This window comes from Gobius niger, assembly GCF_951799975.1.
Source record: "Gobius niger genome assembly, chromosome: 12".
Classification (NCBI taxonomy): Eukaryota; Metazoa; Chordata; class Actinopteri; order Gobiiformes; family Gobiidae; genus Gobius; species Gobius niger.
In genome coordinates this window covers 10,767,664-10,790,794 of record NC_136863.1, presented here as the reverse complement: position 1 = coordinate 10,790,794, position 23,131 = coordinate 10,767,664, and the positions used below count along the sequence as shown (strand labels likewise).

General features: G+C 42.2%; 1 protein-coding gene across 2 annotated transcripts; it reads left to right on the top strand.

Moving 5' to 3' along the window:
- The first annotated feature begins 118 nt into the window (after window positions 1-118).
- On the top strand, window positions 119-23,041 carry scaper (S-phase cyclin A-associated protein in the ER). 2 transcript variants are annotated; one of them, XM_079567638.1, is made up of 31 exons: window positions 119-297; window positions 4,770-4,887; window positions 5,104-5,165; window positions 5,375-5,569; window positions 5,707-5,807; window positions 5,930-6,046; window positions 6,244-6,371; window positions 6,651-6,907; window positions 7,739-7,990; window positions 8,508-8,675; window positions 9,507-9,573; window positions 9,667-9,784; window positions 10,208-10,319; window positions 10,835-10,975; window positions 11,162-11,317; window positions 11,500-11,642; window positions 12,090-12,171; window positions 12,257-12,409; window positions 12,724-12,831; window positions 13,323-13,459; window positions 14,218-14,283; window positions 14,690-14,816; window positions 16,836-16,951; window positions 19,506-19,629; window positions 19,709-19,926; window positions 20,021-20,176; window positions 20,464-20,695; window positions 20,874-21,023; window positions 21,814-22,005; window positions 22,488-22,536; window positions 22,642-23,041. In XM_079567638.1, the coding sequence occupies exons 1-31, from the start codon at window positions 130-132 to the stop codon at window positions 22,740-22,742; spliced, it is 4,314 nt and encodes a 1,437-aa protein (XP_079423764.1). In that variant the 5' UTR covers window positions 119-129; the 3' UTR covers window positions 22,743-23,041. The 2 variants fall into 2 exon arrangements, with proteins under 2 accessions (XP_079423764.1, XP_079423765.1); XM_079567639.1 differs by lacking the exon at window positions 7,739-7,990 and having other exon boundaries at window positions 22,642-23,038.
- The last annotated feature ends 90 nt before the right edge of the window (window positions 23,042-23,131 follow it).

Below are 23,131 nucleotides of genomic sequence, written 5' to 3'. Positions count from 1 at the left end.
TCCTTACGTAGCCAACATGTCTGACATATTTCTGTGTTATCTTTGAGACGGAGACCGCTGCTAGGCCGTTTAGGTGTTGATTTGTCAGGCATAAGCGGCTGCGGCGGAATAAAGAGGTAGGGAGGATAGATGTCCAAGGACGTGAGGCGACGGGGCGCGGGACAGTACCGATCGGGTCCCAGATTGAGCCAAGGCGGCGGCGCTGGGGGGGACACCAGGGACAGGTCTGGGAGTAACAGCTCTGGATCTTCTCATGGAGGAGGCAGGAGCAAAAATACATCCATAAACGCCCTGAGGGTAAGCGTTCAGTCTGGCTGGTTCTTAACCATCACTGCTAAAATGCGCGGCCTGCCTTTCATGGCCGTGACAATAATTCCGATGCGTCATGTTTGCATGTTTTGATCTTTCATTACTATAAACAGTGGCACCAGCAGCTGTCCCACCTCTTTCCATGTCGCGCTCCAGGGACTTTCTACATCTCTGTCCTACACTTGATGAGGCAAATGTGGATAAAGTGTAGGACACTCGATCAATTTTCATTCTTTTATCAGCTTGGCCATTAGCTTTACAGTCTTTACTCTCCACCTTGGTCACCTCTCAAGTATCCTATAAGCATAAGAAGCTCTCTGCCAGTTTTATTTCACAAAAGTATCTCACATGGGAAGCAGCCTCTTAACCCCCACATGAACCAAGCACATTTTCTCCAGTTTGGCTTTACCCAAATCGCAAAGCTTCGTGAAAATAATGTCAATAGTGCAACAAAATGAGACCAAAAACAGGATACAACAAAAGAGCGATGAAATAGAGAAAAAAATGTGATGAAAATGCAATAAAAAAAAGCAATGAAAGTCCAATAAGTGACGGCAATGCAGCAACAACATGAGGAAAATGATCTATTTAGATGATTTTGTAGGTCTTAGCTTTCAAATGAGTCTGGCCTGTAGGCTCCAGTCGAATTTTTTTTAGATTGGATTTGGGTAAAGCTGAACTGGAGAAAAAGCACTTGTTTAAGAGGTTAAACTTGAAGTAAAGTCTTGTTAGGGGCGCAGATGGTTGAGTGATCGGAAGGTCGCTGGTTCAAATCCCAGCTCCCGCAAATGCACGCCGTCGTTGTATCCTTGGGCAAGACACTTCACTTCAGTTGCCTCCAGTGTCTGTCTGCGTACAATACATTGGTGTATGAATGAGAGTGAATGGGTGACCGGTTCCTTACTGTAAAGCGCTTTGGGCCTGATAAAGTTATTCTGTTTGAGTGAGGGCATAGTTGTGAGGCAGCCCCTGGCAACTGGAAAGGACAGAGCTTTGGGTATGGTAGAATGAAGCCTTCTGGTAGACACAGACGGCACTGACAGAGCCCCCACTCCTCAGAGCCCAGTGCTTTGGCTAATATAGCAGAGTGAAGCCTTGTGCCAGACACAGGCGGCACTGGTAGAGCCCCCACTCCACAGAGCCCAGTGTCTTTTGTGATGTGCTGTTAAAGAGCAATGTGACCCTGCAGTGTAGAGCTGCTGAGCTTGGACATTGTCTGCAGAAATATAACTGATGTGGACATATAGGCTTAGTATTAAAGGGGGGGTGTTATGCAAAATCGACTTTTTCAAGCGTTACATCATTTTATTATGTCATTTCCCTCATTAAAAACATGCCTGAAGTGTTGCCTTGGCACATTCACGTATTTTTGAGTAATCTGTAAAAACTCTGCTGGCAGCCATTTTAGGGATAGGTTTGCCTGAGTCCTCCTAGGAACGCCCCCACCTCCTGGAGACGCCTCCGATCTTTTATCATCAGCTGAGTAACCAATCACTGCTCCTCAGCAGAACCCCCTCCCCGCGTGGAGGGGGGCGTGTCGGAAAGGGTCAGAGGTCTGTCGCCTTTCGCGAAATTCGCCGTTTTGTTTTGACCTCGAAAAATGCCATTCATGTGAATCGTGTAGATCTGCAATAATAATAATTAAAAAACAAGCTGAGGCTTGTAAAATGTTCACTGGTGCTGTTAGGCCAATTATGCCATTTCACCGTGGCTGCAGCCGTGAGCCTCCAGCTCTAGGCTGCCCCCCCGCGCGCTCACTCACTTCACCTGGTCAGTGCAACAGCCGCCCGCATGCACCGGCTGACTGTAGGCTCGTCTACTCGCGAACCCCGATCCAACAGACGCATCACTGAGGGTGATGAACCGCATGAGACATCGCGCTGACGCTGAGGTGAAAGTTATACCGCTTTATATTACGACAAGTGAACTTTAACTGATTTTACTTCGTAGCTAGCTGCAGCGCGCTAATGCATCAGTCTGCACAACAAAGTTACACCGACACAGCACGCAACTGTGCACGAGACTGAGCACCAAACTACTGCAAGTTTTGTGATGCCTGTAGCTTTATATTTGATAATAACCGCGTGAAACTTGAGAGCTAACCTATAAAGCTAACGGATAGCTACATTTACTTTGAGGCTAAATTGACCGGACAGGCGCCCGTGGTTCTGTGCGCGCTCTGCGCTCGTTTGATGCGCGGTTGCGGTCAGTGAGGAGAGGAGAGGAGAGGGCCGACCTCTCCAGGTGGACCGTGTGGTCAGTGAGGAGAGGGCTGACCTCTCCAGGTGGGCCGTGTGGTCATTGAGGAGAGGGCTGACCTCTCCAGGTGGGCCGTGTGGTCATTGAGGAGAGGGCTGACCTCTCCAGGTGGACCGTGTGGTCATTGAGGAGAGGGCTGACCTCACCAGGTGGACCGTGTGATCATTGAGGAGAGGGCTGACCTCTCCAGGTGGACCGTGTGGTCATTGAGGAGAGGGCTGACCTCTCCAGGTGGACCGTGTGATCATTGAGGAGAGGGCTGACCTCTCCAGGTGGACCGTGTGATCATTGAGGAGAGGGCTGACCTCTCCAGGTGGACCGTGTGGTCATTGGGTGATCACAGATATTAGCGGTTCTGACATGGTTTCTGCTGATCAGAGATGTTAACGTTGGCAAGTTTACTAAAACTGAACGAGAGAGACTTGCAACTATTCAATATTGCCAAACCATTTGTAAGCTTTTAGTCGCCCACTGAAGCCAGAAAAAAACAGATACCATTTTATTTAGTATGGTATAGGGTGGCATATTCTGCAGTGTATGCTATATTTCTATAAATAGTCAATACAAGTTTGAAATCTATATTTAAAAATCGAAAATGTAGCAATATTTTGTCCTTTTTAAATATAATTCAAATAGAAGACAGTGTCTTCTGATGTACAGAACCTGATTTGGAATTCCAAATGATGTACAAATCCTTTACTCTGTTCACTCTGTGATGAAACTACCATTAGTAGAACTACAGTTCTAAAACAAAATGAAAGTTTAGTGTTGAATTAATAGTTGTCCATCATATGCACTAAAAAAAGTGGATTGTTTTAGTTCATTAATCATAGAATCTACGTGTTAAAAAATGCCCGCAAACCGCGTGTTCCGCCGCGGCCCCGTGAACTGTCACCTTTTTATATGTGTTTGCATGTCTGAATTAAGCCAAACCATTTGTAAGCTTTTAGTCGCCCACTGAAGCCAGAAAAAAACAGATACCATTTTATTTAGCATGGTATAGGGTGGCATATTCTGCAGTGTATGCTATATTTCTATAAAGAGTCAATAAAAGTTTAAAATCTATATTTAAAAATCTAAAATGTAACAATAGTTTGTCCTTTTTAAATATAATTCAAATAGAAGACATTATCTTCTGATGTACAGAACCTGATTTGTAATTCCAAATTATGTACAAATCCTTTACTCTGTTCACTCTGTGATGAAACTACCATTAGTAGAACTACAGTTCTAAAACAAAATGAAAGTTTAATGTTGAATTAATAGTTGTCCATCATATGCACTACAAACAAGTGGATTGTTTGAGTTCATTAATCATAGAATCTACATGTTCTACAACAGCCGCAAACCGCGCGTACCGCCGCGGCCCCATGAACTGTCACCTTTTTCACTATATACGTGTTTGCATGTACAGAGGCCTATTTCAAGACATTCGCTACAGCCATTTTGAGAGTGCAATTTTATACAAGGCGGTTATTTTAATTTACTGCATTTACAGACCAACAGAAGGTTTCGTCATCATTGTAGTGTGCTATAGACTGGTGCTATGTGATTGAAAAAAGCATAATACCCCCTCATTAAGTATTAAGTCCATGTTCACTCCATTCGTCTACCATCACCGTTCTACAGGGTTGTGTTTTGGCAAATATATGCAGCAGTTAGGAACTTTGTCTTAAGGATATATTCAATTTCTGTCTCTGGGTGACAGCAACAACAGATTAAATAAACAGAGGTTGATTATCCACCCGAGGGGTGATTTGTAATTTATTTGTGCAAGGTATAGTTTGCCCAATAGTTGGCGGGGAGACCAAACCAGTTTTTCCTAGCAGTACAATTATCTTAGTTCTGCTTGCATTTATGGCCTATTTAAATGCAAACATGATTGTGTTCAACCCGTGCTGCACTTTTATACATTCAAGGGAAATTACGTGTTTGGACCCTGGTCCAGATGATTCGATTAGCAGACTTTTAATCTACCATGTAACCTAGAAGTGCATCTATAACAACAATCAACTCATTCAGTGTTATACATCAATTCAATGTGCTTGTGCTCCTATAGTATCTTTACTTGAACTCTATGGATTAAGACAGTAGCTTAGATATTTACTGTATTTTTACTAATTGCTAATACGTTGTGTAAAAGTAATAAAATGTAAATAGTGTCGTTTCAATCAATAAAATGTTTTTTCGTGTTTGGACAGGCCTCTTTTCAGCGCTCCAACAGCCATGACAAAGTGAGAAAGATTGTTGCAGAAGAAGGACGTGCAGCTCGAAACCTCATTGCATGGAGTGTTCCCCTGGAAACCAAAGAAGAGGAAGGTAAACAGTCTTTCGACTAGCCCGTCTTTTGACTATGGCAAAAACCAACCCACGACCAAGCAAACCTTGGGATCCCTGGTCTACAGCAATTTAATCCTCTGTGGACAGATATGGGTGGTTTGAGCTATAGATACGTCAATGCTATTAGAGTTCTTAAATTTAGAATAGAAAAGATTCCTGTTTTGTAATGCATTTCCCATTTTCCATTTCATGCAGCAAAGTCCAAAAGCGGCCCAAAAGCCCACAGGACTGTTCCTGGACAGCAGAGGAGCAAGAAGGTTTGTACTACTAAGCTCCACTAGAGGGCAACACTTCCTAAGTAAATGGTTCTAGCTTCTTTTATACTGTAAATTAACTGATGTATTAAAAAAAAAAGCATAACGTCCAAAAATGACCACGGATGACAAAATAAAACAAAAATGACCTCAAAATATTGAGTTTGAGTGTTGTTGGGTTGATGTTCCCTCTTGTGTGTGTGTGGTTACAGAATGCTGGGGGTGACAGCAAAAGTACATCAGCCCTGCTGGACAAAGGCGTGGAGAAGAGCCCGTCCAAGGGCAGGCAGCCTCGGAAAGTGGACCTGCGTGCTCGATACTGGGCCTTCCTTTTTGAAAACCTGAGACGAGCTGTGGATGAGATCTACGTCACCTGTGAATCTGATCAAAGTGTGGTCGAGTGCAGGGTGCGTCGGTGTCTGTGCATGAGCTATATAACATTTGTAGTCTCTTTCTGAACACAATACTTTATCCATCCATAAAAAGTGTGTGCAACATCCATGCCAATAGAAAATATCACATTTTCCCTTGTTTTCTTCATAAGGAGGTGCTGATGATGTTGGATAACTATGTTCGGGATTTCAAAGCGCTCATCGATTGGATCCAGCTTCAGGAGAAATTGGAGAACACTGATGCTCAAAATAGGTGCTGATTTGTCCACTTCTCACAAATGATGATCAAAGAGACAACCACGGCCCCGTTATGTCTTGCCATTTAAATGAGTGAGGGCAAAGACCTTTCTAATGCCCATGTACTCCTTTGTTTAGACCCACATCTTTGGCCTGGGAGGTACGGAAGATGTCTCCAGGGCGACATGTGATGGCCAGCCCCTCAGCTGATAGAATGGTCCCTTCTCCTGGGGCTCGCCGGGCACTAAACTTTGGGTAAGTTTTCTTAGCACCGGTGATCAATAAAAGCATAGGCATCATAGAAACACATTTTTGTGCAGTTTGAGATTTTAACTATAACATTCTTGGCGTTGAACAAATCTGTTGACATGTTTTTCTCCACTTTTGGTGTGCATGTTAGCCTCCCAGGGAAATTGAAAGCTTCCTGTGTAACTGCGGTTCTGTGAATCTAGGGGACCTTCAACTTCACTGGCCGCAGCACGTCTCTCTCACACAGGCCTCAGTTGGGCCGACAGAGTCAAATGCTCTCAGTCTCTACCACACAACAGTCAAACTATAGTCTTCCAGGTGGAGAAACCAGGTAAGTAACTTCTCAGGAAAGACAAATTGTTCACTTCTAACCTTTAAGATCTATACTCGTTGTAAAATATAGAGTTTGCCTTGATAGGAATTGAAACGTCACAATGTAATGTAGTGTCGTTTTTTAGAGAGGTCACTATTAAAATTAGGTATTCTTGCGTCTTTCCTTCTGTGGCATCTACAGCATAGTTCTGGCTAATTGTAAATCTGAAAAACAGCCATACAATGTTTTTTTTCTAATTATATATATTTTTAATAATACATAATTTCTCATTTCTAGCAAAAAAAGATGCGGAAGGCTGGGAGACGGTGCACCGGGGCCGACCTGCCAAACCTCGCTCCGCCACCATGATCGCCAAGGTCAGTCCTGTTGTGGCTCAGGTTCCTCCCAAAGCGGACAACCCCAAGCCCAAAGCTTCCCAACCGCCGCTAAAGGAGCCAGCGGCCTCCCAACGGCAATGCCAGACCGAGCAGGACCCTCAACCAACTCAGCAGGACCTACCAAAAGAGGTTACAAAGAACGGGGATGCACTGGAGGTACTGGGGTACACTGGGGTGGCCCGAGCGCTTTATTCATCAGTCGTGTGCTGAGAGAGCAATGATGCTAACAAGTAGAGGTGCAACAATATTGGCAATATTTTGACAGCCCAACAATAAAAAGTTTTGTGGTAGATGTTATAAATCAATAAAATTTTATTCTCTTTGGCCTTTATAGATAAGCAGATTATCATAACAGTAATGATGATTTTCACTGCTTTATTGAAGAAATGGTAGAATTCTTACAATACGAGACACCACCATTGCAAAATTAATAAGTACAAAAGAAGTGATTACAAAGAATTCTTGCCTTCAATGCATTGTTATTAATTTAAAATGGAGAAGAAGAAATTATCCTTGTTATTATCATTAAAACATTTGGATTTTTAGGATATCATTGTCAGTCGAAGGCAAGTATGAGAATATGAGTAGGCAAGTGTGATTTCCAAATAGATTGCAATATTTTACGAAGCCATTTCAACACTAATTAGCTCAATCTAAACTAAAACGGGACAAATCAAGACAAAAATGGTAGTTAATTAGGAAAGACATGACTAAATTTTAATTTTATTTGTTTTCATGCATCCTCTTTTAAGCTATGTTGGCAAAAATGTGTTTATCTCTGTCAGATGTTCCCTAATATAATTTTTTACAATACTTTTGCATTGTATTGTGCAGCCCTAATTGTCGGTATCAGTATATCCCTGCATGTGTGTGTGTGCAACTGTGTCGCACGGACTGGTTTTGATGTTTGCCATTGCTTTCATGGATTGTTTGAAGTTGCATGTGTTAATTGAGTTTGCATCTTTCTGTGTGTAATTATTGGTGCAGCCCCCAGCAGAGGGTGCAGGAGACTCAGGGCAGACTGTCAGCACTGCTCCCCTGGATGAAGCGCCACCCCCCCTCCTCCCTGTCCGAGCCCCTGAGCCCACCCTCACCTCCCCCTCAGACACTGCCCCGTCAGCCCCCGCCGACGGGCTGTTGACTGTGGGGGGCGGTGAGACCGAGTGGGCCACATCTGCTCCAGGAAAGGCCAGGACGTCCATGGCAGCGGTGAAACTGGACGCCACAGAGCTTTCTACTGTGAGTGCTGAGAGATGGTGGCGCTGTACCCCCCCATGGGTACTTAACCGCCTAAACATAGTCAGTCTTAAGAAAGCAAAGCTGCAACGCTCCGAGTGGTGTTGTAAAAGCTGTGTTCGCTGAAAAATAGCTGTCAGTTGGATGTTGTAGAAAAAGGGGGCTCAGGGAGAATTACTGTTTTGCACATTTACACGTAGATTGAGTGAATTTGTTTAATATTATTGCTGAAGATTATGATTTATATGTTTCGCATAACTTCTTGTAAGCCTGGCCAGTCTTTCTAAAACATAAAAAAAAGTTGAACACCACAATCAGTCTAATAGTAATCAAGCAAAGCCTTGGTCCTTCTTCCACCATCTCTCCATCCTCACAGTAACTATGCATGCCTCCTGTATGCAGCACCTGTAATTATTGCGTGCTCCATTTGTTAGTGGGTTGTTGTGAAGTTTTGATAAATACGTGTACACGGTGCCTGTACAGTGTGATTGGTGCTACATTGCGGTGTGCTATTTTCCAGCCACAGTCCATGGCTGAAGTGCTGGCGAAGAAAGAGGAATTGGCTGACCGTCTTGAAAAAGCCAATGAGGAGGCCATCGCCAGTGCTATCGCTGAGGAGGAGCAGCTGACCAGAGAGATCCAGGCAGAGAACAATGAGCTGGAGACTGACAACGAAAGTGATTTCTCTGTAAGCGCTCGTCTTTATTTTCAATCCCATACTTCTAGTTCAGATGTAATTTTAATGTGTAAAAATGAGGGGCTTTTGAGGTGCTTTGTGTTTAACATCTCCTTAGCACTGACTGCAGCTAGACTCTTCACCCATCAAGTATGTGGGAGGGGGGAAAATGCCGAGGGCACACATATACATTTTAATACAATTAATGTATATCTGCAATATTTTCCGGACTATAAGTCAATTTCTACTCGTGTGCGACTTATTTATCAAAATATATAATTTCGCATGTTAGGTATTTTCACACCGAGCAGCAGATAAAAAAGTGTGGTGTGAGCACCTAGCCACAGCTAGAGGAACGAGTTCGCAAATGGGTGCTTGAACAACCTGCTGCCGGGAGAGGCTTGTCAACGGTGCAGTTACGCCTCTATGCCCAGGTAGTTGCCAAGGCTGGTGCGACTTATACTCTGGAGCGACTTATAGTCCAAAAAATACGGTAGTAGCTTCATATTGCCTTCAAGACATAACTAAAAATATACTCCTTCTGAAAATTCACATTTGACAAAAAACAAAACATTATATCACAGTAGACCTCTCCAGATTGGCTGGTCATCACAGGGATCAGGTCATGGGCTGCTCTAGCTCCTGTTTTCTTGATTCAATCTGATCATCATACAGTATTGTCCAGCCCTACAAGTATGTGTTTGGTTGTGACAGAAAGTTCCTTCCTCAACAAAAATACTGCCATGCTAATGCCAAATCACAGTGACTTTTTTTGATGTGGAAACTCACTTGATAAAAGTCGGCATTTCTGAGTTGGGATCAAATATTCTTTGATTGCCACAGGTTAGCATTGAAAATGGAGGAGGCGGAGCTAATATCGATTGGAGCGACATGCTGGCAGACTATGATGGTAAGAAATTTACATCGGCTTTCGTTATCACTGTTTAAATCTCTCACTGTTTTGGTCACCTGTTATTTCTACTTGTTGATTGTGTCAATGTAGCGAGGGAGCCGTGGCGGCAGAGTACCTCATGGGGGGATATGGTGGAGGAGGAGCCAGCGCGTCCTCCGGGACACGGCATCCACATGCACGAGAAACTGTCCTCACCATCACGCAAGAGGTGCATGACGGCTCTGAAGGGGTCATTTGTTATTGGGGCTGTTGTATTATTGCAGTGTAAGAAAGAATTACAGTTTACAGTATTTGTAAACCAGGCTGAAATTGAACTAAATTAGCAATATCTGGACACTACAACTGAACTTTTACACATCTTTAAGTTACCACGTGTTTTTGTTTGACTGTGATGGCCATAAATGCCAATCTCAGTCAAATGGTAGACCTTAGTTATTCTGTGAAATATTGTGCCTTCTTGCGATATGGATATCCTGCAGCCCTTATTCTGGTCTCCTGACAATGACTTAAATCTCCAAGTCATTTGACCCTCTGTTTTGTCCGTAGTACCACCCAGAACTCCAAAACAACTGCAGTTTAGCTGTGTGCAAGTGCATTGTTGATAAATGATTTGTTTCCATATTTTTGGCAGAACCATTGCGGAGTCGAAGAAGAAACATGAGGAGAAACAGCTGAAGGCACAGCAGCTGAGGGACAAACTTCGAGAGGAAAAGACGCTTAAACTGCAGAAGCTCTTAGAGAGGGTAAGTCAGATGCCCCATGCAAGCACGGTCCAACACGGCTCCCATGAGGGCGTCTGTCAGCGCCCCGCCTGATACAATCACCAAATATCCAAACGCCTATCACTTTGTGGACAGCTGGGCCCAGACAGGCGTGAGAGAGAGTTCAGATGGTTGAATAAAATATACAGTGCCCTCCATTTATTTTGGCACCCCTGATAAAATCCATCGTTTTATAAGTTACTTTGTTGTAGTTGTAGTCACTTTCGGACCCAACTAACCTCCACAGCTCCCCAGAGTCCAGCACTGATTCATTGAGATTTTTTTTCGTTCATTGCAAGCATCCTCCTGACAGTGCTTTTTGATGATGATTACCTGTACTGTATATTTGTTGTATTTGGTAGTATTTTACTATTTGGATTCTTCTTCGTTTGCTTTGATTTTGTGTGAAGCAGTTCTGACTTGAAAATGTTGCTGTAACATGTAGGGATAAAAAGTGGACAGTATTTTAACTGTGTTTATTTTTCTGTCTTTGTCAGGAGAAGGATGTAAGAAAATGGAAAGAGGAGCTTCTCGAGCAACGTAGAAAAATGATGGAAGAAAAACTTTTACATGCTGAGCTAAAGCGCGAGGTGCAGCTACAGGCCATTGTAAAAAAGGCACAAGAAGAAGAAGCCAAGGTAAAGTATTTATAGGTGCAAATACTTGTTCAGTATTTGTATGAGCCTTGTACTTGAGATTGTGCCTTGACAATTAGTCAAATAATCAATACAATTCTTGTTTGTTGTACATTGTGCATTGGCTTTCGACTGAACATTACAGATCACACAGAAATGTACTTGAGATAAACCATATAATCTGTTTAGGTGAATGAAATAGCCTTCATCAACACCCTAGAGGCCCAAAACAAGAGGCACGATGCTCTGGCCAAATTAAATGAGTACGAGCAGCGCCTGAACGAGCTCCAGGAAGAGCGGCAGCGGAGGCAGGAGGAGAAACAGGCACGCGACGAGGCCGTGCAGGTGAAATCATCATCGCTTTCAAGATTCAAGATTCAAGATTATCTTTATTGTCAATTTCTCTGCTTGTGCAGACGTACAGAAACTGAAGCACAGCTCTTGCTCCCATAGACAGTGTCTTACAGTTGTGCATATTCAAGAGAACTGCACAAGCAGACATTTTAATGAGCTATTGGTGTTATTAGGAGCGAAAGCGGGTCCTTGAGGCAGAGCGGCAGGCGAGGGTCGAGGAGCTGCTGACGAAGAGGAAGGAACAGGAAGCTCGTATCGAACAACAGCGGCAGGAGAAGGAGAGGGCCCGGGAGGACGCTGCACGAGAAAGAGCCAGGTTTGCTAAAATTGTAATATAATCTATATTAGTTACAGCTTTAAAAAATTAATATGTTTGTATTACATATTACTGTTTCAAAAATGTAACTGAGTTACATTACTTTGAGTTACTTCTGAGTTACTTTTGTCAAAATCTAAACTGTACATAGTAAGTTCCTGTAATGACTAATATATTACCAAAATTTTGTTTAAGAAATATGTTTTTTTGCTCAGTTACTGAAAAAAGTAATATGTTGTAACTCGTTACTTTTGTGACACGTTACCCCCAACACTGGTTACACTTGGGAATGGCCAAATGGAATAGTTGAAAAACAGCACTGCAGTCTGTTACAAAGAAATGAAATAAATAATAAAAAAACACGTCATAGTTTCACATTATAGATGAGTGGTATTCAAAAGACTGTTTTCCAGTTGTGTGATGGGCAGATTAAATTTTAATTTAAAGGGATCGAGAGGAGCGGCTGGCAGCTCTGAGTGCGGCCCAACAGGAGGCCATGGAGGAACTGCAGAAGAAGATTCAGATGAAGGTATGGGAAACCTCCCTTTCATACTTTATCCCAAACTGATTTTGTCTTGTGACCTTTGTGTTTGTGTGTGTGTTTGTTAATGTAGCACGATGAAAGCAGCAGAAGGCACATGGAGCAGATAGAGCAGAGAAAGGAGAAGGCTGCTGAGCTGAGCAGTGGACGCCACGCCAACACCGACTACGCTCCGAAACTCACACCATATGAACGCAAGAAGCACTGCTCCCTGTGCTCTGTGATGGTGGGTGCCCATGAGCCAAATATAAAACATTGCTCAAGAAAAGAACCCAAAATAAACATTCGTTCTCCCCTCCAAAGCTAATTTATATTGCAAACTGTGTAGTTCTAACATTGGTGTTTTAAGGTTGATTGATTTCATATAAATCATTTCACTGAGCTCTTGTTTCTTCTTTTCATTTCACATGTATTTAATGCCTTGCAGGGAACTTAGCGAAAATAATCCTATAAGTGAAGGCTCTTTCAGCAGCTCTTGTTGGGTTGAGTGCCCCAGGGATTCTGATGGCCTTTTCTCTTTTTGTTTGCTTGTGTTTACAGATCACCTCTGAGGTGCACCTGTTTAGCCACACCAAGGGCAAGAGGCACCAGCAGGCAGTGCGGGACAGCAGCAGCATACAGGGCCGCGAGCTCTCTGACGAGGAAGTGGTGTGTACTTGCTTTCTCAGTCTGGATGCCCTGGGGTAGATATAGATACCACCTCAAATGTTAGCTTAATGTATTAGCATCTTTAAGTTTGACACTTATGGGCAGGATAAAATAGGCTGTCATTAAGAGTGGCTTAATAGATACAGTAATAAAATACCAAACAACAGTGACCTCAGCGGGATTCGCATGAATTGATATGTCCAAACAGAAAAACACACCACTCAACATCGCTGAAATGGAGGGGTTTGTGTGTAAAATGTGCTCATGTACATGACATTAATAGCAATACAGACAGTTGTGTAGATTACATATTTATTTGTTCTGCCTGGTGTTGTCAGAAAACTTGACAGGCACTGTATCTTTAACAGCACTGTATGCACTGATTTGACATGATTCCCCTGGACATTTATCTTTATCAAACTGAGATGCCTAATTGACCTACTTATCCACAGGAATCATGGTAATCTTTTTCTTTCTTTTTTCTGTTTTAGGAGCACCTTTCTTTAAAGAAGTACATTGTGGATATAGTGCCAGACACTTGTGTGACTTCTGAGAGTGTGAAGGACGGAGAGGAGCGACAAAAGGCGCGCAAGAAGGCCAAGAAACTGCGCGCCAGGATGAACTCCAGGTTCTAAAGCACGCACACACACACGATGATTTCAGCATGTTGTAAAATGCCATCAGTAGAGTGAGGTGTACATGAGCTGCTCTGCCATTTTGTGCTCTTACAACACATCATTGTAATGTAATCTCTAAGGATTTATTTTTGATCAGTATAGTATTGGTTTAAATGTTAAATGTGGGATCATTTCAGAAGACAAAAGTATTATATCAATTTACTTTGTATCTATTTTTTAGACTATGGGGGGGGGGACCCTAGTCTCCTCTTTAAATGGGAAACCCTGACTTAATGCTTCGTTCTACTCTACTGCCCTCCAGACAGACCTCAAAGGCATCCTCCATCTACTCCTGATTAGACTTATTAGATTTTGTCTTCACCTGTGCTTTTCCGGGAACACTGATTTCATCGCTGTGGAATGGCTGACTGGAATGTGCCGCTGTAATCAATAGTTTTTTATCGTGTGTGGGAATGTCTGAGTGACCCAGACCAAGGGGACGCTCGGGCATACTCCCCTCTTAACTGTTTATTTGACATTGAGTAGAATAAAGAATTTGATCCTCTCGTGCTAAGTGTGACTGAGGGTTGGGCTAAGGCTATATGTGGTATGACAAGATGGAAGAAAAAACACATTTTTACTGATCTGTGGGTGATTATTTGGAGCCAGCTTACGCGGGGAATGTCTGACAGACAGGCCAAATAAATAGACTAAACTAGACTCTCTTTTTTTGACATGCTGTGTGTCTTGTACCGACTGTTTTCTGCAGGGCAAAGGAATATGAGACGTCACTGGAGGCAAAGGCCCAGGTCTCTGACTCTCCATACAAGGCCAAGTGAGTGCAGTGTTTTGTCGTCGAGTTGTGTAAATCCGTTCACATTCAACTATTGGGCAAATGTATCACAATTATTTTTATTACATTAACCAATTTATTAGTAACAATTCCAAAGCTCTGTGTTTCTGACAATTTTATAATATCATTTTAATCACAGAAGACAATTTATTACAGTATAAGTGGAAGTACACAAGTCACAAAACCTGTGTATGTTTCCCACTTGCAATAAATACAGAAGATAAGATAAGACTTTATTGATCTAACAATGGATACATATGCTTGCTACATACAGTTGGATGTAATTTACTTGTTTTTTAGCTTGAATCTGGTTCCTGTAAATCAGTTTAAGTCCATCCAGGGAGGTTTTAAAATACAAATGTAGGTAAAGAGTGCCGTGTATTTACAGGCTGCAGCGGCTGGTGCGGGACCTCCTGAAGCAGCTGCAGGGCCAGGACAGCGGGCAGTGGAGCAGCAGCCGAGTGTCAGCGCTCGACCGAACTCTGGGAGAGATCTCTCGCATTTTAGAGAAACAGGTACAAGCACCATTTCAACAGCTTGCAATGTTCCTGTTTCAGATAAAATTTATATTTGAAGCTTTACAGATAGTATAATATAGAGCGTTTTTACATTCAATACATACATTTTACATTCACATGAAGAAAGGATACGATTGACATGATTTCAACATGTCCAACAGCAACTCGGCAAAAGTAAAAGCCTATATTAAATACCAGGCTGTCTGTGTTGCTGATGTTGTGGTTGGGCACAGGCGGAGTATCGCTTACTCTAACCACTGGCCTTTTCTTATTGGTTAATGAGGAGCAGACTCACTGTGTTTTCATTGACCACGTGGCGTTAATGGTAGGTGTCTTCAACACGAGAGCAGCTCTCCAAAACACTTGTTTAACTTGGATGTTACATTGAATTGTATTTCCAAACAGTCTGTTAGAAGTAGATATATTTCTTATTCCCCAAAATATACAGTGGGAGGAAAAAGTCTGTGAACCCTTTGGAATTTCTTCCTGTACATTTGTGCCTATATTGGTCCTAAAATGTGGTCTGATCTTTATTAAAATCACAAGAATGAGTAAACAGTGTCGTATTTTAACATGTAAACATTCACAGGAGAAATTCCAAAGTGTTCACATACTTTTTTCCTTCCACTGTATTTCATATGTGCAACCCTAAAACATATTTTTTTGTGTCTTCAAGTATAGTTCCTCCCAGATACTTGTGATAATGATTCTGATACAGTTAAAATAATGGGTTAAAGAACTAACACAAGCTCAAATGCTGATGTTTTTTAATCACAAAATTGTAGAGCTATAGACATTTGACATTATCTCGCAGCAGCAAACTGGTGGTTTACCACATTATATTTATCTTGGTAGAAGTTTGTGGTTTTGACATGTACAAAATGAGCTACTGGTGTATTACAGTATGTGTAAGGTTTTATTCAGATTAGAAATAAGAAGTTTAAGTGTTGAAAATTGTGATAGAAAACCGCCAGACCCACATTAGGTCTCTAATACAATGTAAAACCCAAGTATTATGTAGAAGGGCTTGACCTCGGCCATTGTGGAAGGCGCTAGTGCCCACGCTCTTTTATCTAGAAAAAAATGTCTGTTACTGTTTATTTAGGAAGCACAGTTTTAAGACGTCTGTGCAGTAGACTTTCACTGGAGACCACCTAGACACAGGATGGGTTGGAGTCTAGTTCCATCATCACAGGAGGAAGATCTGTCAGCAGGACAGAGTGTAGACAGTCAGGATTGGGCAGGCCCGGGCTGCTTCTTTTAATACCCTCTGATAAGCTGCTATGAACAGGTTCTGAAAAGAATTCCTATTTTAACCTAACCAGACGTATTGACAAGAGTGGATTAGACTCTGTGAAGTGGAAAGTTACGGAGCGATGTTTCCTTTTGCTTCAAGACTGAAAATTATACATTAAAAGTATATACGGTAACTTTTCTTCATGTTGAGTGGGCCCCCATCTGGTCGTAGAACATTTTAGATGTTGTTGTAGCTGATGAGAACATGACATTTCCATGTGTTCTGGTCTGCAGACAACTTCCTCTGTCAGGTTCAGTCAAAATTCCATTTAACAATATATTTGAAAGGGCAGGGAACCAGTCACAGGTAATCTTACACTATGGTCTATGTCAGGAGTGCTCAACGTATTTGGGCTCGCGATCTCCTTTTTAAGGCAGGTTGGAATCTGCTCACTTGTCTCTTACTCTTTGTAACACTTTGTAACGCTTCTGCGCAAGCTTAGCAGCAACATACAGTGCGAGCGAGTCTGTACTGTCCATGGCACTCTGATGGGCAGAGTGCACCAGTGGCCAGTACAGTAAACTGCTTGTAATCTGACTTGTAGCTTGCAGGAGACCTGTGTACATCCTGTCCCGCCATCCACTGCCTTTGCGATCTACCTAAATCAATCTTTAAATATTAAATACACAACATGTTATAACATTGATGTAACTGGGTGAATATGATGACGACATTTGTTCAGTTTTAAAATGAATGAATTTACTGTGTTGACTCCACAGAACAATGCAGACCAAGTTTCTTTCCAAATGGGCGGCGGTCTACTGGCTCTGGAGCAAATCCTGCAGGTCATCACTGCTGCATCCACCCCCAGCGCTGTCCCCCGCATCCCTGTGAAGTGAGTAGCACTTAACTCCTCTTGATATTCACACACTGTATGAATAATCCTCCCACTGCGATAATGTATTCAGTTTTTTTGTTGTCAGTCCACTGGGCCCTGTCCTGTCACATGACCACAGCTTGTTGCGAATCGTAGTGGCTCTGGTGGCTCGATTTCAGGATGTTTTTTGCCATTTGTGTCGCGCCGGTGTGTCAGATTTCCTCCTTTCACTGCCCTTCCGTGCCCCACACAGCCTGGCTGCATATCCTACACACTTTAAGGGTATTACGGAGATCAGTGGCAGAATCAAATGAAATGTCACTTGACTTGCTCTGAATGAAGGGATTGTTTCATGGCACAAGGACATGGATTTGCTTTTATTTTGGCATTGGTTCTATTTCCTCCTCTCACTTTTAGCTTGTTTAAGTTGCAGTGGCCGTCGCTCCTGCCAGAATCTGAGGAAGCATACAGTATAGAGAAACTAAATTTGGTTGATTTGTTTTGCTCCCTATGTATCAGCCAGAATAACAGGCCTTTGCTTGAGCAATGAGCAGTGTTCTTTTCATTAAAATGAAATTGTCATAGTAAGCAAAAGTATTACTTGACTAATTAATGACAATAAATCTGAAAAAAGATTAGGCTGAAACTAAATAAAAAGTAGTAGGGCGGTTTGCATGTTTACCCTGTGTCTTCGTAGCTTTACTCTGGTTTCCCACCACTAAAAACATGTACAATAGGCCAGGATGAATGAGAGTGCATTTTAGAGTGCGAGTAGGGACGACTGATGAAATCTAAAAGGTTCTTGAGAAAGGGGCGTCAAAATAGCAACGAAAATTAGGCTGAAAACCTAACAAAAATGTGATGAAAAAGTGACATAAATGGGTCGAAACCAAGACAAAAAAAGCAACATAATTAAAACAATGAAAAGACAAGAAAAACGCATCAAAAATTACGAAAACATGACAAAAACACTTTCAAAAATGTGACAAAAACGCAGCGACAACACCAGTCGAGAAGCTTTTAGATCTGGTTAGAGCTGAACTGGAGAAAATTAAGGCGGGGGGTAAGAGGTTAACATGCACCGTCCCGACAAAATAAGCAAATAAATAACTAAATGGTTGTTGATGACAACAATTATGTGAAAACCTTCAGTTATTTTATTTTTTTGACTAAATATAAATTAAAGGAAAAGAAACTCGGGACATCTAAGCTTCCAATGAGTCGATGACACCATTTGAAAAAGCCTCATGTCATTTAAAGCCATGTCCAAGAAATAAGTCCATGGTAAAGCTCCATGAACAGTGCAATTTAAATATGCCTGAATAATTATGTGACTGTGAAAAGTTGACCAAATGTATTTGTTTGACTAGATTTTTATGCTATTTTCATAGAGTAAAACACTAAAAAGAAATTGCCGTATGAATCTTGACTGAAAACCTTTTTTCAAAGCTCTAAGTCTAAATAATAGTAATAAACTGAATAAAAATGTGGTGTTCTGGTGGATTTGTGCGTTGGGAAGCTGCTGACCACCCATGCAGAGGTCCCAGGAGCTGTGACACAGGGGAGGGGTGTCCGAGCCGCTCGCCCACTCTTGGTTTCACTTGACAGCCCAGGAAGCGATCATTGGGTATCCTGTTGGCAGAGAAAGCTTATACAGCAAGATAATACAATAGCATAGTGTCGTTTTGATCTTTTCAGTGGCGTTTGACAGTGATAGATTGGTTAAAACTGAGTAAGCCAGCAGCAGTAATTTGTGGTCACTTTGTGGAACATATTTAGCAAAACCCGTGTAATGTTCTGGTAATGAGGCTCATCATTAACACGGGCAGGAAAATCACTGTTGGCGTGCACCAGTCATTTTGTGCAACTTGAGACAGGTGAGCCTAACAATTTACAAAACGATCCTACACAATGTGCCCCTGAAGAGCACAGAGGTGGTTGAGGGTGACGAAGAGGGCGTGGTATCAGGTGTCGGCCTCAACAGGCCAATTAGGAGAAAGAATTCCCCGAGAAGATTTGAGTGGGTGCTGGTGCTGAACCATTTCTCCCACACAAAGCGGTCTACATATTAACAATGACAAATTATCACATTTGGAGTCCTAAGGCATTTCTGTACTCAATCAAGCCACAGCAGTGCAAAAAGGGTCATTCAAAAACCTGCTTTTAGTGAAGAGCCCCTACATGAGCCTTGAGGGACACTGTAGAACACCTTCTCTCCTCAAAGTAAATGGACCAGGGGGAAACATTTTATTCCCTCCCGCAAGAGCTGTCTGTAAGCAGAGATATAAATAAATAAAAAGTTCACCACTAGCTGGGGCTGCAGATGGGATGAGAGACTGATATGTGGATTGCTACACAAATACAAGAATTGGATGCTTTTCAGAATGGTAGCGGTTTATACTAGGGTTAGCAGGTCGTAAAGAAGACTCAAAAAAATGACATACTGCCTAATTTATTGTAGATTTGCTGATTGGAACCATTCAAACAGTTAATCTACTTCGAATACGTACAGGCAAAATGTCTTCTTTCAGCTTGAGCATTGTTATTTTTTGTGATTTGCGTCTGTCCACAGGTCGCTTTGTGCAGCTGTAAACACGTACTACCTGACATGTGCCTCCTGCCCACCCAACTGTTCCTATGTCCTGTTCGGCAACAAGATCGCTCTTCTCATGGACCTGCTGCTGCATCAGCTCACGGTATGTCACACAGAAATGTTGATACTAAACAAATACGAAGGCTTTGTTTTAATATTTCTGCCTTCATTCAAATGTTAAGCTCTACGTTCCTGATGAAGATAAGTCCATTTTTGGGCGCAGCGTGAACAAACTGGTCTTTGAAGGGTTGACTACAGGCCTGCTGCAGACCATTTCTTCCATTCTCTCATCCTTATGGCCTCCCATTAGTGAAAGTGGAGAAAGAATTTCCTCCCCAGATGTTAAGACCAAGAGTTCTGGCACAGAGGCCTTCAACACTCGCACCCAGGACCTCATCAGGTGTGTTCTGCACCATCACTTGTCAAAACTTTGATGAATATTTAGATGATGTTTGTAAAATGTGCTGAACTGTGCTTTCTCTGCTGTGTTTCAGCTATGTGGTTAACGTGGGCTTAATCGATAAGCTGTACGGCTGCTTCTTGTCTGTCCAAACTCCTGTAGACGATTGCCCCAAAATGTCTTCATTCCTCCGTGAAGCCTCTGCTCTGCTCCACAGCTTGTGTAAGCTGTGCTTCGTGGTTACTGGACGGTGAGTCGCTCTGTGTGTGTGTCAGACTGGCTGCAATAGTGGTTGAATTTCTTGACCAAAACGTTTCTCCAGGACATTTTAAAGAATCTGTCCGACTACAGCTCATTTTAACCCACATCAAAAGGAAATTATGTAGCCTGTACATTATTGATTTGTCAGGAGTTTACACTACATCGTTTACCTCATTTACTTACAGTACATAGTATACACTTTTTTGTGTGTGTATTGATATTCTTTGTAGCAGTTGAATTGCAGCCCTTGCCCTTACTATATACTCATTTTATCAGGGCTCCCAGTATATTTGATAACAAGCGTCAGGACCCGACTGGACTGAGCAGCCTCCTGCAGAGCACTGACCTGGTGGGGGTTGTTCACACTCTGTACTCCATCCTTCTACACGCTTTCCCCGAGTCTTCATCCCAAAGCCACGAGCCCTACAGCCCCGGAGTCATCCAGGTGGCTCTGCACGGCATCCGCTTCCTCAACAGCTTCGCACTGCTTGACTTACCAGCCTTTCAGGTATGCACTATAATGCAGTTTTACCCAAAATCAGGAATAAATCGTCCATTCATCTTCTCCACTTTATTTGGGGTTGAGTTGCAGAGGCATCAGTCTCAACTCTCCCCGCTTCAAGTGGAGGAGTTAGCGTATCTTGAGATTAAATCTGGGTCTTCGTTAGTAATGGGAAACGCTTCAGTCTGTTTTAGGGGCTGAGGGCTTGTCCCTGGCTTTCCGGCATATTGTCAGCTCCCTGCTCTGGTACTGCAGCCAGCACTCCTCACAGGCGCTGCTGCACGAGGTCATCATCAGTGTGGGCTACTTCACCGTCAATCACCCCGACAACCAGGTACACCAGCAATCAGCCATTCACAGCAAAGCCTTTCATCTACTATCGATTGCCGTGTTGGAAATGATGACATGGTCAAATTTGTAAAGTCTGTTAAGTTAAAGAACTTTGTTCTACTTTGTCCATCAGTATGAACCAGTGCCACCAGTGTGGACTCTTAATGTTTTGGTAGAACTGTAACGGTGCTTGGATTCTGATACCAGTACATCATCTTGTCTTTTTCATTACTTACACTATTGATTATATGAAATAATGGACTACAGTGAAATAATGTTTGTACATTTTATGAAAGTTTTTTTTCTTCTGAGCAAAATAAGTAAGGTAGTTTTTATTTTGATCATTTATTTAAGTAGGAACAGCCAAGTGTAGCTTAGCCTGCCGAGACACGTAGCAGTAATCTCTGGGGCTCACTGTAATCACAGGTGAATCATTTTAGGTGATGAGATTTTGGATCTTTGACCCGTCTGACCTGGAACAGTTGTTTGGAATCGTTGACAGGTTAAACCTGCTAATTCCTGTTTCCCTTTCAAATCGTCAAGTTATGTGACAATGTTAAGAAACCAATTTTCTTCAGCATGGGCTCATGCACGCAACATGAAGAAAAGGATAATTCCTTCATTCTTATTGTGCCAAAAACAGTTTTTACACTTTGTTTTTTCATACAATATAGAACTGCTGTCCACTGCCTCCGCAGTCAAATGCTTTCAAAACACATGTTCTTTGTCATTAATTGCTTAATGTAAAATGGCTATATAACTATATGATAAGATTCTCTGTGTGTTTGTTGCAGGGGATTGTGCAGTCGGGCCGACAGCCCAGTGTGCTGCAGAAGCTTTGTCAATTACCCTTCCAGTACTTCAGTCACCCAGGCCTGATCCGCGTGCTCTTTCCCACTCTGATCTCCGCCTGCTACAACAACCCTCACAACAAGGTCATCCTCCAGCATGAGATGAGCTGTGTGCTGCTCGCTACTTTCATTCAGGTATGAAATGTACTTCACATACTCACAGTATACAACACAAATACAAATGTCTCTCTAATTCTGATCTAAAATATTACTCTTGATTTTTTTATCGTCATAACAACACATGCAGTCTGTTTGAGCTCCATTGTCTCTGGGCAGCGTGCCACAAACTCTTTGAAGTGTATTCTCTCCTCAAGGGGGTGCACTTTCTGCGGTACCTTCAAACCAAACATTCACTTTACTTTTCCAGAGACAATGGATTCCAGTCTACACCTTCAAACTCCAGAAGAAATTTACATTTGCTTATCTTTGGAAATAAGATGTTTCTTAAATTTACCTTCAAATTGGTTGCTGCTGTGCATGCAAAAACAAAAACACCCAGGAGGCAATGTTTTAAATAAAATAAAAAATAAAATAAAAGCATTTTAGAGAAAGTGTACAGAGATGTTTGATGCAGAAAGAGTGCATTGGTTTTCAAGACTATGTTCTGTATTTCCTAGGACTGTGCGACAAATGAGAAGGAGTCAGACAACAAGACCAGGCAGGCTGGTGAGTGATGTGATGGGAACCCTGATAAATATTGTTTGTGGACATACATGTACACTGCATGTGTCCCGTGGGGTTCGATTTTATATTATCGGTATCTCTTTGCAGTTTCTCCGATGCCAGACTATGGCGAGCTGTCCAACCGTTTCCCCAGAGATCAGTGGGACTCTGCCCTCAAGTTCTTTCTCCAGAAAGAAGAGCAATCATAAACACACTACTACTGCCCTGATCCCTGTGTCAGACATTGTTTCCTTTTCTGACCGTTCATATAGATTTGCCTTTGCACATAATGTTTTTGTTCATCACACGGTTAAATACTGTTTACTGCCTCGTGTCCATACTTTGTGTTGTTTGTGTATTATACTTTGGAAACACGTTATACTGTAATGTCATAACGATAAATGAAGTTTTTCGTTGAGTCCTGTGTTCCATGACTTGCCTTGTTTGAAAAGGAAAAAAAGATGTATATTTCATGTTGTTTTCTGGATTCTTTAGTTTGTTTGAATGCACTTATTAAATGTTAATTTATTGGTTTCTTTATCATTCTGACATAATAAAGTATGAGTTTGTACAAGAGTTTGACTCAATAAATTAAGTG